Source organism: Loxodonta africana, chromosome 27 (assembly GCF_030014295.1).
Source record: "Loxodonta africana isolate mLoxAfr1 chromosome 27, mLoxAfr1.hap2, whole genome shotgun sequence".
Taxonomy (NCBI): Eukaryota; Metazoa; Chordata; class Mammalia; order Proboscidea; family Elephantidae; genus Loxodonta; species Loxodonta africana.
The window spans coordinates 18,513,475-18,531,676 of record NC_087368.1 but is presented as its reverse complement, the minus strand read 5'-3'; the positions used below and the strand labels follow the sequence as shown (position 1 = coordinate 18,531,676).

At 39.2% G+C, this 18,202-nt stretch overlaps 1 protein-coding gene across 1 annotated transcript in view; it reads right to left on the bottom strand.

Annotated features, from left to right (window-relative positions):
• KCNH8 (potassium voltage-gated channel subfamily H member 8) overlaps nt 1–18,202 on the bottom strand; it is a 447,419-nt gene that overhangs the window by 270,617 nt on the left and 158,600 nt on the right. The window contains exon 3 of the mRNA XM_003415733.3: nt 10,863–10,994. Within this exon, the coding sequence (XP_003415781.2) occupies nt 10,863–10,994 (132 nt within the window). The remainder of the gene's footprint in view (nt 1–10,862; nt 10,995–18,202) is intronic.

The following is an 18,202-nucleotide window of genomic DNA, read 5'->3' as shown; positions in this document are numbered from 1 at the left end:
ACTCCACGAAAACTCCATAAATCACAACAGAATATTGTCCAATATATGCTGGATGATTGGCACCCTAGGTTGGAAACCAAATGTAAACCAAACTCATTGTGGTCAAGTCAATTCCAACTCATAGTGACCCTACAGGGACAATACATAGGGGTCACAATGTGCTGGAGCATACCAACAATCATCAAAATGGTGCAGGACTGGACAACATTTCATTCAGTTGTACATGGGATGGGCGTGAGTTAGATGACATTCAACAACAAGCTTTTAGCATCTGATACTGTTTTTCTCACACTGGTGAAGCCATTACTACGCTAACCTATACAAAAATAAAAGTAAAACGGAAAATGCTCCGTACGACTCCCACCGAAGCACAAATCAACAGTCTTTCCTCCCAGGCCCAAGCATAGCTCGCCACAGAGATGTAGCACCTACAGATTTGTCACTGATTTTCAGCCTACCGCAAATAACACTACTGTCATTCATGACACTACCAGGTCAGCTATAATGCCTTAGTTTCGGATATTCCCTAATATAAACTGCTGAGTAAACTTTGCTGAACGTTGAGATTATCACTAAGAATGTATATTTTTTTCAGAGTGTCAAGTTAAGCGGCTTTTTTGACTCAGTCTGAACCTATTTATCTTCTAACATCATATGTGTGTGCCTAACTCATTATTTGCTCATTTAATTGCAAAAACCAAAAAAAAAAAAAAAAAAAAACCCACTGCCATCAAGTCGATTCCGACTCATAATTGCAAAAGGATGCGGAAATTTCAATTCAACACAAGAGGGCTAAAAAGTCTCCATTTTCTAAGTAATAAAGCTAGAAATATATTTTATTAAAAAATTGACAATTAAGGTATTAGCTTGATAAAGTTGTGCCCAAGGATCAGGCGCTATTGACCGGCACACCACGTTTAATCTATAGGTGGATTTTGGCGGGCTGCAGAATATTTTAAAATTTTCTTGAAAATGTAATGACTCAATGAAGGATGTCATGTCTAATTTGCTGCACTCCCCACCAATGTCTACCACAACATTTCACTCATTGCATTATCCCCTGGCCTCTATCAGCAACTTAGTTTATGAACCCTGGTTTACACTATTTGTCTTCAGAAGGTTCCAGGAGGGAAAGATACTAGTGAATATGTATAAAAACCAGAAATCAAACCCATTGCCATCAAGTCAATTCCGACTCACAGCGACCCTATAGGACAGAGTAGAACTGCCCCATAGGGTTTCAAAGGGGTGGCTAGTGGATTTGAACTGTCAACCTTTTGGTTTGCAGCCATAGCCCTTAACCACTGCGCCACCAGGGTTCCACGTGAATATGTATAAAAACTCCAACTTTTTTTTAAGTATAGGTTAAACCATTAAAAAAAAAAAATGTGGTTAGAATTCTTTAAGTATTTTTTTTTTTTTTCCAATTCGATCACAAATTCGATAAAGGTCTCCTGAAAGCAGGAATCTTTCCCCTGGGATAAAGTATTTCTGCTCTTAATGAGGACTTTCGTGTGTGTTTTCCTAGGCAAACATAAAACAAACAAACAGCAACAACAAAAAAAAGCAGGTGAAAGGAACATTATTGTAGTGTTCAACATTAAATATTAAAATATTCAAAGTATATAAAAACATTTTCTTCGATTTAATTAATATCTGAACAGTTTCTTAATGTCTGTCCTTTTGGAGAATATTTTTGTATTTTTTGAACAAATGACATGAATTACCTTTAAAAAAAAAAAAAGTGGCCAAATTGCAACCCTCAGAAACTAAAAGACAACCAGAGGAGTCAACAACAACAAATTAACAAACAGCAGAGATTGTACTTAAAGTGAAAAGGGACATTCATATTTTGAGAGTGAACAGGCTTAGGTAAATACATGTCAAATTGCCTTAGACTTAAATTAAGCACAACACAATCAAACAATCTAGTCATCGGAATGTATGCCTGAGACATGTGGCTTTGATAATCATGGTCTGATTATTTTATAACAGCAAGGAAGCTGTGTTATCTTTATCTCTAAACAGTGAAGTTTCCTAAACTGTACATCATTTATACATTCATTTAGTCATCCATCCATCTACCAAATATGTATTGAGCACTCACTATGTGTCAGACACTCATTCTACATACAGAGTGAGGGGCATGGCCTCCTGAACCCAACAGGCAAAGTCTGTTCACAAATGAAGCCTAAATTATAGTGGAGAGGAGAAAAAGTCACAATATAAACTAACTTTTGAAAAAGGTAGCTGCAAAAAAATAAATAAATAAAATATATTTTTTTATTATTTTTTTTTTTTAGCTGCAGGTAGGGATAAATATGCTACGAAGACAATCAACAGGGTGAGGTGGTAGAGTGGCTGGAAGTGGGCTACCTGAGACTACACGGCCAGGAAAGGCCATTCGAAGGAAGGGGCAGGGCACAGGACTTCCCAGACTTGGATGTACATGCGAATCACTCAGGGATCTGGCTAAAACGCATATTCTGATTCAGAGGTCTGAGGCAGAGCCTGAGATTCTAAATTTCTATTGAGCTCCAGGTGATGTCATCGTGTCTAGGCCTTGGACCACACTTTGAATAGTAAGAATTTTAAACAAGGATTGAGAACGGTAAAAAGGATTGGAACAGGAGCTATCAGTTACTTCATGACAATCACGGGGAAGGAATTGGGGGAAGGAACTGAGATAAAACCAGTCTTTTGTCCACCTCGTTTCTAATTTTGTTTGTTTGTTTCATAGGAGGTTCTGAGGTATAATGGAAAGATGTAAGCTCTAGTCTTCAATTCTGTCTCCACTTCTTCACAGCACTGAGGCCTTTGAATAGTTCACTCACTCTCTCTAGGTCTCACTCTTCTTCGCAGGATCCTCAGATAATCTGTCTGGCATGAAGAAAGTAATTCCAATATTGCAACTTGGCTTCAGATTAAATACTCCCAGAAATATGACTGGAAAGAAATATGTATGTTAAATATATATAGAAAATAATCACTAAACAATAGCTTGATAGGTACTTTAGATTGGCTGATGCGACCTCATTTTCAGCCTCTTCCTCTACTATTTCTACTATAGAGATATAAATGCTTAAATTTAAAAAATTTCCCAGCCTCCCTTGTAGCTAGAGGTGGCCATGGTCATGTGACAGGGTTCTGGTCAATGACATGTTGATGGAAGTCTCTGACAGGAAAAGACAGCGGGAAGAGGGGCGTGACATTCCTTCCTGCATCAAAGGCAAAGCCTCAAAGGAAGCAGCCCTTGCCCTTTGCCCTTCACTCTTTTTATTGTCTGCACCACAGAAATGAGTTCTGAAGGTGCAGCAAACATCTTACACCAACGAAGTAACAAGCATAAGGATGAAAACAGCACATTAAGGACAGAAGAGCAGAAGGGCAAAAAGAGCCTGCATGCTCACCAACAGTGCCCTTCCAACCACGGGCTGCTTAGTTCTAGACTCTGAAATATGAGAAAAATGTTGTTGTTGTGTGCCATCAAGTCAACTCTAACTCAGGACAGAGTGGAAGTCCTCCATAGGGTCTCCTAGGCTGTAAGCACATGGGAGCACATCACCAGCCCATTTCTCCTGAGGGGCGGCTGGTGGGGTCAAGCCTCCGACCCTTAGTTAGCAGCCAAGTGCTTAAACATTCATTGCACCACCATTTGTGAGAAAAATAAGTCCTTACCGTTTTAAGTCTCTATTAGTTAGGTTTTGGGGTTCTTGGAGCTAAATGCAATTCATGTCTGATTTTTGAATACAGCTATTCATTACTATTATTTTTTCTGAAGCCACTTAGTAAATAAGGAAAAGCCAAATGCAAAATAAAACTTTTGTCAGTGTACTTCAAAAGCCAACTTGCTGCTGACTGCCAAAAGTTAGACTACTATGAAATTGTGTTTCATTGGAATCCTGATTTGTATTACCACTGATGATAACGTAAAAAGCTTCACACACCAACTCCTAAATTCTCCACATAAATTCAAAGTGCCCACATTTTACAAATTGTAATTGATATTCCCCTTTTCTGGGATAATTTGTGATGTTGTCACATCATGAATAACAGTGGCAACCATTTCAAACCAAATCTGGGACACTCTACAAGAAATAAACAAATGTAACTGCACTGGGCCATGTACCTAGAAAAACAAGGCACATATTAATATACTCAACCAGTTTGGATGGAAAACCAAATTAGCATAATGAATGAACTACTGTGAAAAAAAAAGGCATGGAAAATTGTGACTCACTGAGTACAAAGAGGAATTGTTCAAAGAAGCTAAACACTGTCCCATGTGTGAAGGACCTTTAATAAAATTAATCAGCAAGTCTCTACTCTGTGTCTATTATGTGCAAGGCATCACGGGAAATGCAGAGACATATGAAACATTCTTTCACCTTTAAGGTGCCTAATGATTTGGGAAAGACAAGATAACAGAAGTTTGATATATCAGTGCAAGAAGAGTCAGGGTGTGAAACAAGCAACGAGGGACTGAGTGGTCTAAAGAAAAGACGCCTACTACAAGCTAGAAGGTTAGAGGGTGGAATGGTAGACAGAAAGTGGATTGAGAGGGGCTTTATAAGGTGACTCTTACATAATATGAATTTTAAACCTGCTTACATGAGCTGGGAGTAGTGGTGGTTAACTGGTAGAATTCTCGCCTTCCACACTCCTTGGAAACCCTATGGGGCAGTACTACTCTGTCCTTTAGGGTCACTATGGGTCAGAATCAACTCAATGGCATTGGGTTTTTTTTTTTTTTTTTAAATGCAGGAGACCCAGCCTGAAGTCCCAGCCAGTGCACTTCACATACAGCCACAACCTGTCTGTCAGCGGTAGCTTATGTGTTGCTATCACACTGAACAGATTTTAGCAGAGCTTGGAGACTAAGGCAAACAAGAAAAAAGGCCTTGTAATCTAGTTCTAAAACTCGGCTGATGAAAATGCTATGGATCACAACCGTCAGATCCTCAGCCAGTGACGGGGATGGTGCAGGACTGAGCAGCTTTCATTCTGTTGTGTGTGGGGTTCCCATGAGTAGGGGGTCAACTCAAAGGCAGCTAACAGCAATGACAATACTAAGAGCTAAGAACACATCCATTTAGCATTAAAGGTATAGCATAAAGGATGTGTTTTTATAGTTGTGTCTCCTTAGTTTTAAAAATTTGATGGCCCAAAATATCAGAAGTTTGTAAAAGTCTTCTTATAGAACCTCCCTGGTTTTCACTTCCTGTTCTTTCCTGAGACCACTTAATAACAATCATCTAGTTACCCTTCGATTACAAAACCCAACGGGCATGTCTCTGACCTCATTTTACTTCTCTACCTCACTTGGCTTTGTTCCTCTCCAATGGCTCACCATAATTTGTCTCTTGTACTAATATTCTCCTCCTGTTCCTTAAATGTGAATCTGCTCCAGGGTGCTAGCATGGACCTGATTCTTTCCTCCCTCCTTCCTGAAGCTCCTTGCAGTAATTCTGAAGAACCTCATCCATTACCATTTCTTGAATCACCGTCAATGGCTTTCAAATCTGTGTCTTCAGACTTTCTCCTGAACACACGTTCATTTGTCTACAGTACATCCATGGACACCTCAAGCTCAGTATGCCCAACACTGAATTTATAAATGTCCTTCAGAAGCCTATTGCTCTTCTGTAGTCCCCATCTGAATTAATGTCACGTTAATCATACTGCCCCAAACCAAAAACCTGGGATACATCCATTACCTTTTCCTCCCTCTCCCACTTACAAGGCCTGCCTGTCAGACCTCTGAAATATATCACCATACCAGGAAAACACTTCAGAATGACAAAATAAAATCTTTAAGATTTAAACCCTGTCTGCCTACCTAACCTTGAGCTTCAACTCCCTGACTCTCACAATCCATTTCAAAACAAAAGTCAACTACTTGAAATTAACATCTATTGCTTTCAGTCTATCAAACAACTAATCTTTGAAGATTTGTTTCAACATTATTTTCCCAGTGAAGCTGTCCTGGACTCTGCTCCAATTCTCCCTGGTATTACCCTATCTTATTCCCTTGTCTGGGAAGAGTTTATCATTTTTGCCACTGTGCTATCACTGAATATCCTATCACTGGTTTGTGAATCTATGTCCTCCATGAGACCATGAGCACTTCGCGGCGGGGGCGGGGGGGGGGACAATAAAAAGAATGGAGGTGCTGGAGTTTGACTGCATGGGTATAAATCCTAATTCTACCATTTTTTACTATGTCAACTTTGCCAACTTAAATTCATTGGAAAATAGAAAAAGGAATCATACCTATTTCATAGGGTTATAGTGAGAAGGAGGTAACCTATGTGAAGCACCTAGCATGAAGCAGGTGCTCAATAAATTCTAGCTATTATTATAAAAAAATATAGATTATAACAATAATGACCACAACTATCTTTTATTGAGCACCTTCTGTATGTTCTGTGCTATGTGATTTGCATGTATTAAGTCCTATAAACCTAAAACAAATGTAGGTGATATACATGATTTCCCTATTTTATAGATGAAGAAACTAAGTCTCTGAAAGGTTAAGTAGCTTGTCTAAGGCTCAACAGCCAATAAGTGGTGGAACCAGGATTTGAACCAGGGTCTAGATGATTCCAAAGCAGGTTGTCTCCATTTTGAGATCTCCAAACCCAGTACTGAGTGCAGATAAATATTTGTTGAATGAATGAATCCATTATTAATTGATTTTTAATTTAATAAAATATTTCTTACTGAGGTGAACAGGGTATCATATTAAATTCACTCAGTTATGCTAGATGTGGACATAGAAGTCAGAGATTTACACAGTATTTTTGGAATGAAAGTAAAACGTGTCAAAAAAGGGAAGATATTGTAAAAGGTGGTAAAAAAAAAATCACCGGGTTTCTGCTGAAAGTTCTTTTTCTTCCTGCCTCACATAGACATGTAAACACATACATACAGGCTGAAAGTTACTGAGTGTACAAATATACTTTGCATTTTATGTTATCCTTCCATCAGTACTGCTAATAAACACAAGGTCTGTATTATATTCTATACCTTCTTGGCCTTGTCTATAAAATAGATTTTTCCTGATTTCAAATAAAAACCAAGACAATACAGAGGTTATTTCTTTCTTTCTTTCTTTTTTTTTTTAATAAAGTCCACCTAATTTACCACTCTTGAACAAAGATCCATTAAATGAGCTTCGGGAGGAAATTAGTTTAATCAACACAAACCTTAATTCTACAGTTCAGGTGAACTTGAGTGATACGATCAGTGACATGAAATACAATATTGGGTCTAGGTCAGGCTATGTGTCCATTTAGAGTTTATGCACCCTTAGTTCTATAACACAATACTGCTCCAGTTAACCAGGGTAATGATTTTCAAACAATTATATTGAAAGTCAAAAACTATCATATATTAAGGTTTGCCTTTCCTGCAAAATATGACACCAATTGGTGAATTTTAAGGTATTTTAAGTGTGGGTAAAAAAGAGAGAAATACGTATCGAACTATTTTTCATGATAAAAGTACAACCATGGTAGCTTATAGCAGCTACTTTGCCTCTCTAAAAATACTACATACTTTGGGGGAACATTTAAAATAAGCTAGTAACTAAAAATAAAAATGTGTTCTTGAGTGTTTGGTGTATATTAGAAATAACAATTTCATATGAAATAATGCCCATGCAAGGAAAAAGATTAAACTCTAAAAAAAATTAAGGACTTGCTACAAAATATGTCAACATTTCTAACTCATATTTTACATAATATAATTAATGTTAAATCTTTATTGTTGAATTTTTTTCTTTAAATCTTGCCACAGTCTTTATAATAAACAAAATGAGACTATTATTGGGCCCAGTTTAAATATAAATCAAGCTAAAACTTGTGTTTAAGATAGAATTTTGGATTAATGTAATTGTTACTGGTTCCATGTTGGTGGTCAGGTGTCATTTAGTTGACTTCTGACTCATAATGACCCCACATGACAGAGTAGAACTGCCCCACAGGGTTTCCTTGGCTGTAATCTTTACAGGAGCAGGTCACCAGGTCTTTTTCCCCCACAGAGCCATTAGAGAAACGGTGTCACTTAACCTTCATGCCACCAGGGCTCCTTAGAATGTTCAAATGCATGCCCCTGCACCCCCCACCCCCAATGACAGGGAAATGGACTATGTCTTTTATGGGCAAGCAACTTCACAGTGTAACTCACCTAGCCTCTCTGTGCTCCTTGACTGAGTTCTCCCCAGGGGTTGTTGGTGTTGAGTGTCCTCAAGTCAATTTCGACTCATAGTGACCCTATATGACAGAGTAGAACTACCTCATAGGGTTTCTCAGGCTGCAATCTTTATGGGAGCAGATTGTCAGGTATTTTCTCCCATGGTTTGGCTGGTGAGTTTGAACTGCCAACCATTTGGTTAGTCACCAAGCGCTTAACCACTGTGACACCAGGACTCCTTTTCCCCAGAAGAAGAGGAAGGTTTTAATCTGATTCCATTTGGAAGGAGACATTGGCAGGTATTGTGTAAAACCCTTTCTTTCCCCTCTCTCTTGGGAACTATATGTCTTTGGGGAGCTCCTGCTCTGCTCTGGCTCTCGAGGCAGGTAAGTTACCCCCGGGGAAGACCTGTGGCTCTGCTGCAGGCCAGCTCGGATTGTGACCGGAGGTAACTAGGAGGAACCCACTTGCCAGTAGATACATGTCACTTTCTCTTCTATTAGTTTAATCAGAAGTAAGGGTGAAATCCTGGTTTCCCACATGCCTTCTTTGTCAGTTGGTTCGGAACTTGGGTGGGGAAAAGTGGTATTTTTACAGCACTCTGTCCAACCTCCAATGAATATGTGTATTTTATCCCTTTTATCCACTGCAGTCCCCCAAGATGGAGATTTCTCCCCCGCTGGCAGACACAAGGAACACAGGACACAGGTGATTAAATCATTTATATACAACCTTTAGGCATGATCCTCATCTTCAAAGAAAGTCAGATTTATTAAACTGCCCCCTTTGAAGCAAGAAACTTCATATACTTTTTTCTGAGGATAGTTTCAGGTTTCAATCTATCTACACATACATGTGATTGTATGCAATAAACATATATGCATAATCATATATAAGTAATTATGTTCAAAGGGTCCTTACCTTCTGTATTCCTATAATATCAAAGAAAAGATTAAAATGAAACTAGAACTATACGCACTGATTTCCACAATTTTCTATCATTGGACAGGTGTGGCACTTGCTCTAATATCCAAGCAACTTTTATGGTGAGACTGCTTTTCTCTGAGTATATAAAATACGCCATTCATGCGAATGCACAGGAAAACAGGCATCGCATTTGCGAACATTTTAATAAATGACATGGAGGGGGCAGCAAATCGTGAAAGTTCATTTGTGTTGTCATTTCAAGAGACATTTAATGTATTTAAAACATTCACACATCTTTTTAAAAAGAGGTGGAGTAAAACAGTCCCTTCCCAAAAGGGCAGAGTGGTTGAAATGTCAAATAGCCAGTTCTAATAAAGAGCTCGGGGCCCTGGTTGGTGCAAACAGTTAACATGCTTGGCTGCTAACCAAAAACTTGGAGGTTTGAGTCCACCTCTTCCAAAGTGGCTCTGGGTGAACTCGAACCTCCAACCTTTCGGTTAGCCGCTGAGCATGTTAACCACTTGCACCAAACAGGGACTGCAATAACGAACTTACTACATAGAAAATCCCTACCATGACAATTGCTTTTTCTCTCGTCAGTAGAGTACTCCACATTTTTACACAAATAACGTGTGCCTTCTATGTTGCCAACCTTGCCCTCCCTCTGTAAGGTATTTTCGTAAGCACACTATGCTAATTTTTTTTACAGTACGTAAAAAAAAAAAAAAAAAAATTGGCATAGTGGCACTTACGAGAATACCTCGGGGGGGGTTGGTTGGCAAACAAGTGTAGGCTTGTCATTCGTGCAAAAATATGGTAATCCCACTTCTGTTTTTAAAAAATAAGATTAAATTTTTTTAGTTTTAATTTCTGTTACCTTATGTGAAATTTCAAGGAATTTCTTAATGAGATATAAGCATTTTGATATAAGGTAAGCAACATAAAGCCTTGGAAAGAATCTTTTGAAGGTAATTTAAGTCTGCTTGATTGCGTCTTAAAACAAACTAGTATACTGTTGTATTCTTAAAGGTACGGGACACACATTTGTTCGCAACATTCCATTCTAAAAGAACCAAACCCCATTGTTGTTGAGTCAATTCTGGCTCACAGTGACCCTATAAGATAGAGTAGAACTCCCCCATAGGGTTTCCAAGGCTGTAATCTTTATGGAAGCTGACTGCCACATCTCTCTCCTGCTGAGAAACTGGTGGGTTCGAACTGCCAGCCTTTCCAGTTAGCAGCTGAGTGTTTAAGCACTGTGCCACCAGGGCTCCTCATTCCATTCTAACAACCACAAAACTTCAGCTCCTTATTTTGTGCATAAAATGAAATTTTGTACTACTGAGTTGTGAGCACTAGCACTTCAAATGAAACCAAGAGATGTATTTGTAAGCACATCAACTTCACTTATCAATATCAATTCATTTTCTTCCCTTACAAAGCTAGATGGTATGAATCCTTGCATTCTGATAAATTGTTTTCCCACCCTCATCCTATTTGCATAGGAATATGAACTTCTGATTCCTGTCAAAAGAGTCTATGGTGAGAATGTAAATGCATTTGAGTCTCTATGATTCTAGAATAGACACATCTCATTGCCAAATACCATATGGCTAACGCTTATGAATATTTATCAGTTGCTGTTACTAGAAAGGCATTTTTTTTCCTCCTAGAATCTTTGAGTAAACAATTTGAAAATGTTACTCCATCTGTCAATGTTTTCTGAAAACAGTACAAACCTTCTTTTTTATCTTCTGGAGTAATCTTCACTTTTGTATCTGTTATGTCTTTGAATGAGGCCAAAAAAAGTACCACGTCTCCTTTCTCATTCTTTATAGGAACAATATCCAGTAGGCACCAAAATGGAGACCCTGCAACAGTAATAAAAACCGAAGTCAACCGCTGCCATTTATTTTCATCTACGAAAATTTCAATCATTAGCAGTACACTTAATAAAATTCTTACTGTCTCTTTTATCCCACATCTCCTCCAAAAAAGGGCAGTATTTTAAACAATAACACTTGCTGTGCTGATACATATGTGCTTATGTTATTCAAATTGTATTTGTTGGCATTGATATTGAAGCATTCCACTTAAAGAGACACGACCCCGTATCATCACAGCACACAAAAACCAGAACCAAACCTATTGCCATCGAGCCGATTCCAACTCACAGTGACCCGATAGGACAGATTAAAACTGCCCCACAGGGTTTCCAAGGAGTGCCTAGAGGATTTGAACTGCCGACCTTTTGGTTAGCAGCTGTAGCTCTTAACTACTATGCCACCAGGGTTTCCTCACAGCACACAGTGGTTCCCAAATTAAGATCTCTGTTCGGTACGAGTTTGCTAGACATTTATTAAAAAAAAAAAAATCTCCTTGCCATTGAGTCAGTTTGACTCATAGTGACCCTATAGGACAGGGTAGGTCTATCCCATAGGGTTTTCAAGGAATGACTGGTATATTCAAAATGCCAACCTCCTGGTTAGCAGCCAAATGCTTAACCACTGTGTCACAAAATCAATGACTGATAAACCATCGAACACCCATCAAAATGACTAAACTGAAAAAGATGGACAATACCAAGTTTTGGGGAGGGTACGTAGCCATTTGAACTCTTATACATTGCTGGAAGGTTGCAAATTAGTACACCTACTTTAAAAAGTGTTTGGCTGTATGAAGACATATTCATACAATGCAACATTATAAAGCAATATGAATGAGTGATGGGCAACTACAACCAAGTGGATGAATCTTACTAACATAAAATTGAGCAAAAGTAGCCAGACACAAATACAGTCAAAATGAATTCATTTATGTAAAGCACAAAAACAGGCAAAAAAAAAAAAAAAACTACACTAGGCTAGTGGTTACCTATGGGGACACAGTGACTGGGAAGGGACATGGTGGGATGGGAGAGATTCTGGGGTGCTGGTCATGTTTTGTTTCTTCATGTTGGTTACACGGATGTGTTCAGGTTTTGAAAACTCATCAAACTCTACACTTACACTATACTCAAGTTTCAATATGCATGTATATTTCCAGATCATATTTTAAAAGCCAATGATGAAAGTCAATTCCATTTTCGATCAAAAGAACATAAGAAATATTATTCCACAGACTCAAGTTCAAAAATATAGTAGTCAAAGGATCTAACCTAAGGCTTATATCTAGTGTCCATTATTTGAAAAATATATAAAAAATTCCTGCACTAGATTATCTGCTACCAGGAATTTCTGGACAGAAATATTTGAAAATGATGGAAAAATTGTTGCTTAAGAGCCAAACTGTTAATCTATTCACACATAATAACCTTTCTTTTTCTTTTGATGAAAACCAAAACAAAACTTCAATGCTGTGAATATCCATCTTACTTAGGAATAGATCCCAAAGTCAGGGTGTAAGACAAAAATAACAGTCACAAATATCCTTAATATTTTGCATATACTGTATTAGATATCTCAGTTTCTAACAGCTGATGTAGCCACACAGCCTTGGATTCTACTGATTTTTCCTTTAGTTGGGCACCAGATGAAGCAGTTGATTTGTAATTTGGGCCATCTGATACTAAAAAATATATATTTCATTGTCGCTGCTGCTGTATTTTTGAAAAGTATGATTGAATTCACAGGCCATAGATGTGTGTATTACATACTTCTACTATATAAGATAGGCATAGAGTATGTTACCTGTTCACCATGCAGGAGTCATGACTTCCTTCTTTTTCATTTGACCCAGACCTAAGGCTTCCTTTCATTGATCTGCCTCAATATCCATGCCTACATTCTCTAGGCCGTGGAAATCCCATTTCAATATCCCATCACCAGATTCCAGTAGACCTGATATCTAACCATGGCTCTAACACTAATGAGCCAAGTGACCATGGGGAAGTCAGTTAACCTCTCTAGAGCTGGTTCCTGCAATCGTAACATTCTCACATCTTTCAGTCCAGTGGTGAACACATTAGCCCCCAAAATGTTGGGACAATAAATCAACTCTATTGTCTGTGACTAAAGAAGAAGGCCCATAAATGAGCTGCATGTCAGGACAAACACTACTGTCCTCATCCCTCCAGACTGGCTCCTATTTAACATTTTATCTATGGCCACTATTTGAAGTCAAGAGCCTTTTTTACTAATGCTGTTGTTATGGGAGGAGAGTAAGAGTATAAAATAATAGTGGGAATGGTATGAATCTAAGATTTTGGTTCACATTTTAAAGCATTTTTCTGTCAATCACCCTGCAGAAATATCACCCAGATCAGAAGAGAGCCTATTAATTTTTATAAAAATCCCTTTTATTTGTGCACTTAGACCAGCAGCATCATTATTGTCTCCACTGAGCCTGTGACAGGACCAAAGTATTCTGGAGAGAGGAAAAAGCACAAAATGAGGTGAAAGGCAAGGAAACAGCTGCCCACATGGCAACACTCTCTAATCAGCTCTGGATCACAGTTGTCATTTTGCGTCATGTTCTGGGAGAGCTGAAAGACTGATCACTCTGTCTAATAAGTTATGGTAAGGAGATGTGATCTTTGACGTTTTATAAATTCAGCAAAACATCATTAATATTGTTTCCTCTAAATTCAAGCTTTGTAACAATGTCCTATAGGGTCACTATGAGTCGGAATCAACTCGACGACAACAGGTTTTACTGGGTTTAAGAATGTCTAAGCTGATGTCTTCCTTTCCATTACCTACAGAAAAAAAAGGTTTGTTAGAGAACCTGTGTAAGGGGCATATGAAACCTGATTCCTTCCTCCCTTCCCCCTTCCCTCCTTTCTTCTTTCTTTCCTTCCTTTTACAACTGCTCTTCCAGATGTACGCATACCAGCTGTTTTACAAATAGGCTTTGGGTACCTCCAAGGCGTAGCAAAGCCCACGCTACTCCTTTGGACAATAGCTTCCAATCAGGTTCAAAGCCTTAGCTCTTATCTCCCAAAACTCTTCCTACTTAGTCTGCTCACTTACTCTTGCCTTTCTGGCTTTCCTACTTTCCCAAATCTCTCCCTCAAGTCCTTAACCCTGGCTCTTGGACAACGTCTTCACCCTTGCATAACTGTAATGATTTAAGGCTATTTCTCAGGATCTAGCTCCCCTTCTCTTACCTGTGGAGACGGTGATGATCATGTAACTTCTTTCAGATTGAGAGTAATTCAGCCACTAAGCAATAAGCCCTCTTAAGGTTAAGGTTGGAAGCAGGAAGGCCGTCAGCTTCAAATACAGAGATTCCCAAAAAGTATTCTTAAAAAGTAGTATGGTTTCTTAAAAAGTAGAGTTGGAGGGCAGAAATCTTATGTCAAATTTAACTCCTACTGTATATAGCAGCAGTAATTACCACATGGGGTTGATGAGTGCCAAAACAGACGAGGCTGTGCCAGGATGTAAGCTAACAGCACCTTTAATTTCCATAGATAAATACGACTGATGGGGAGAAAACAAGGTTTATACCCTATATGGTAAAATGTATTTTTGGAATTGAATTAACAGTTATACAGAGCTTGAATCTGGTGGAAAGTCCCATTATCTCCATTTTGGTACTTTTTGTTCTGACTAGGAAACAAGGGCGTAAAGGAATTTGACTTGCTAGTATTTATAACTGTAAGAAGATTTATATGTTTTTCACGTTGTTGTTGTTAGGTGCTGTTGAGTCGCTTCTGAATGATAGCGACCCTGTGTACAACAAAACCAAACATTGCCCAGTCCTGCACCATATGTTTTCCATGTACCACCAAAAATATAATTTGGTAGTAACATGGAATAAATGACAGTTTAGTAGCCAATACAAGATCAGCAGCTGGAGGAGGACATCATGTTTGGTGAAGCACAGAGCCAACATGGGTGAAAGCGACCCTCAGTGAGATGGATGGGCACAATGGACTTGAACAATGGTGGTGTTCACGACCACAAACATGCCGGTGACTGTGAAGATTAACACAGGACTGGGCATCATTTCAGAGTCAACTTGATGGCAGCTATCTATCTCTATGTATTCAAAGTTTAACAGCTTAACACAAGGAAGTACAAATATGAAGACAATTTGAGTTGTGAGTTGTCCCGCTCTCTTTAATGACTGTACCATCATGGAAATCAAGTCATATTCCTCGATGTCATACAACAGCATAAAGCAGGATATGGACACTTGGCATACATTTTTCTTATATCCAGCAGGATTTTGGTTGGACTTTTTAATGATAAATATGTATGATCTTTGTTTTTTGAAATTATGATAACAAAAATATAATATCCTGAATATAAACAGCATCAGAATCAGGGAACTTAAACATTTTCAGGTGCTCCTCATATTTTACATTAAGACTGATGAGTCTGGTTCTCTACAGTCACTGTCTCAGTGCCACTTAATGACATAGTGACAGGGTGGCAGTTTTTAGAACTTAGTCCAGGGGATATATATTGGGTGGGGGTTGGGAAAAGAGGTGCAGATGAGTAAAGGAAGGAGCTGTTAATGGTAGCTGGATCATGAGACACTTGTATCTGAAGCAGAAAGAGTGGGGCAGTGGTAGGAGTCCCAACTGAGTCTGCCACAGAGCTCTCAGTTGTTCTTCCTCTTTATCCCATTTGCTATTGCCTTGTCCTGGTCTTAATCATCTCTCACCTGCTCTTCAAAAGTATTCTCCCTCCTGCCTCTAGTTTTCCTTCCATGCTGCTTCCAGTAAGCTTTGAAAATACAGAGTCTTGATTAAAAACAGCCAATGGCTTTTCACTGCTTGGGCAAATCATTAGTATAAAATTCTAGACTCATCAATATGGAAGGTCTGCTTTCAAGGGACAAGAAATGGAGACAGGGAGGTGAGATAGTTTGAAAAGGTAAACTAAAGGAAGTACTATATTAAAAAGGAGGAGAAAGTCCCCTAGAGTATCTGGAGTTGCATGAGACAAGCCTCCACAGTAGCCTCCCCACCTCTTCTTGGTGTGTGTATTGTACCAAAGGACTTAAGTAATGGTTCTTCGGTGAATACCAGGCAAAAGCTTCTCCTTGTCTGCAGTGAACACCTCTGCTGGGGACCATCTATCCATAGGGCAGCCCGTCTATGTTGTAAATCTTTGCTCAATCCTCATCAAATCTACTCTTAGATACCTCTCCTCCAAATGCCCCAGGATACTCATGAACCAAAGTAAAGGGCTCTGTGTCCCTGGCACCTTGGATAGCAGTCGGGCACAAAGTGGAGTTGGCGGGAGATGAACTGACCAGATGGAAACATCCCTGAGCTGGGCCGTGGCTAAGGACCCCTTCATTTCAATGTTTAATGAAAAATGAGGAGCTCCTAAAGCAATGCGGTTTAAATTTTTGTGTGTGTGTGTAGAAAAACAGACTGGCAGAATATACACAAAATACTAATAGTGGTGCATTGTGGAATTACAGTTCATTTTTCCTTATCTCTTCTCAGCAGCCTTATTTCCAGTTTTTCTAAAACAAAAATGAAGGAACATAGAGTGAGGTTCTGGCAACTCTAAAGACTTTGGATTAGAAATTAAAAAGTTCAAGTGTGGGCCAAGAAAAGCGATGAGGTCCTATTCTCCATGATTTGAACGGTATGTTCAAATACCTTTCAAATAAGAGATATTCCTTCTCAAAATTTGAGAAAACTTCTATGGTAGGAGTCAGAATAGCTGGGAGAAAAAAAAAAAAAAAGGAAAAGAGAAAGAAGGAATAAGAACCCGAAGAATATCAAAAGAGGTGATGCTTAACTGATTTGAATATGCCAAGGGTTTTGTTATTTTTTTCCCCCCTCCAGTTCATTTTGCTCTAAGTTCCCTTTCTCCTAAAATAAAAATACTTTTATTCTCCTCCCAGGGTAAGTATAGCCACCTCTCAGAAATCTTTGCTAATTAGAAACAAAAGGAGCTTAGAAACTCAAAATTCAGAAAATATCCCCAAGATACGCTTTAGTCAATAGTTCTAACGTTCTTGCTCATTAGTTCCAACATCCTTGCCCAATGAATCATTCACTGGATTTATTAACAAGTAGAGCTAGTTCTTGATTTAATAAAACCAAATTGGTTCAGGTGACAAACACAGATAATTCTTACCTACAATTGAAAGAATTTTCTGCATACCCAAAATCCAAACCCACTGTCGTCAAGTAGATTCCAGCTCATAGCAAACCTACAGGACAGAATAGAACTGTTTCACAGAATTTGTGTAAAAAATGGCATGGGGGCAGTATTTGACTTCCTCCAGCCCCACAAGGGGGAAGGAGAACCAAGATCAACAGCATAAGGCTGACTTCCAAGAAGCAAAGGCCAGACAAGCCTCATCTCTCCACCATCTTTATCAATTCTGACACCAACCATCCCTCCCACGGCACTCTCTACTGGGTTTGATAATTCATTGCAATGGCCACACAGAACTCACAGACCATACTCACAATTATGGGGCTTATTAGGGAAGTAACAGTTACAATTCAGGCTCAGGAACACTCAGGATACAGTTCTTCCACCAGGACAGCTTCTTCCCAACAGTGCTCGCAAGCACGCCTCTCCCTGGCCCTAGGCCTCTCCCTAAAGGCACTCAGATTTCTCTTTCCATGAGCTGGGAAGCCCACTGTGCCGTCTCCTGCTCCCAGGTCTCCCTTGCCACCATTTCTCACCGACTTCAGGGTTACAGCTTGCTTTCTCTCTCTCTCTCTGTGTCTCTGGCTTCCAGGAGCTTCTCAGCACAGGGATCCTGGGTCCAAAGAACATGCTCTCTGCTCCTGGCTGTTCTTCCTTGGTGGTGGTAGGATCCTCCTTTCTATTCTGGAGTTGGCTCTCTTTTAAGGCAAAACTGACCAATCCCCTTGGTGGGCCACACTCACCTTATCACGCAGTCCTGCCCAATCAACTGGGTGGGAGTTACAAGACCATGGCTAGAAAGGTCACGCACAAAAGTAATCAATCACACCACAGTTTCCAAGGCTTTAAATCTTTCCGGAAGCAGACTGCCACATCTTTCTCCCATGGAGTGGCTGCTGAGTTCGAACTGCTGACTTTTTGGTTAACAGCTGAGCACTTCAACCACTGTGCTACCAGGGCTCCTTTCAAATTCGGTTAGGATAGATTTAAAGGAGGAGCCAGAA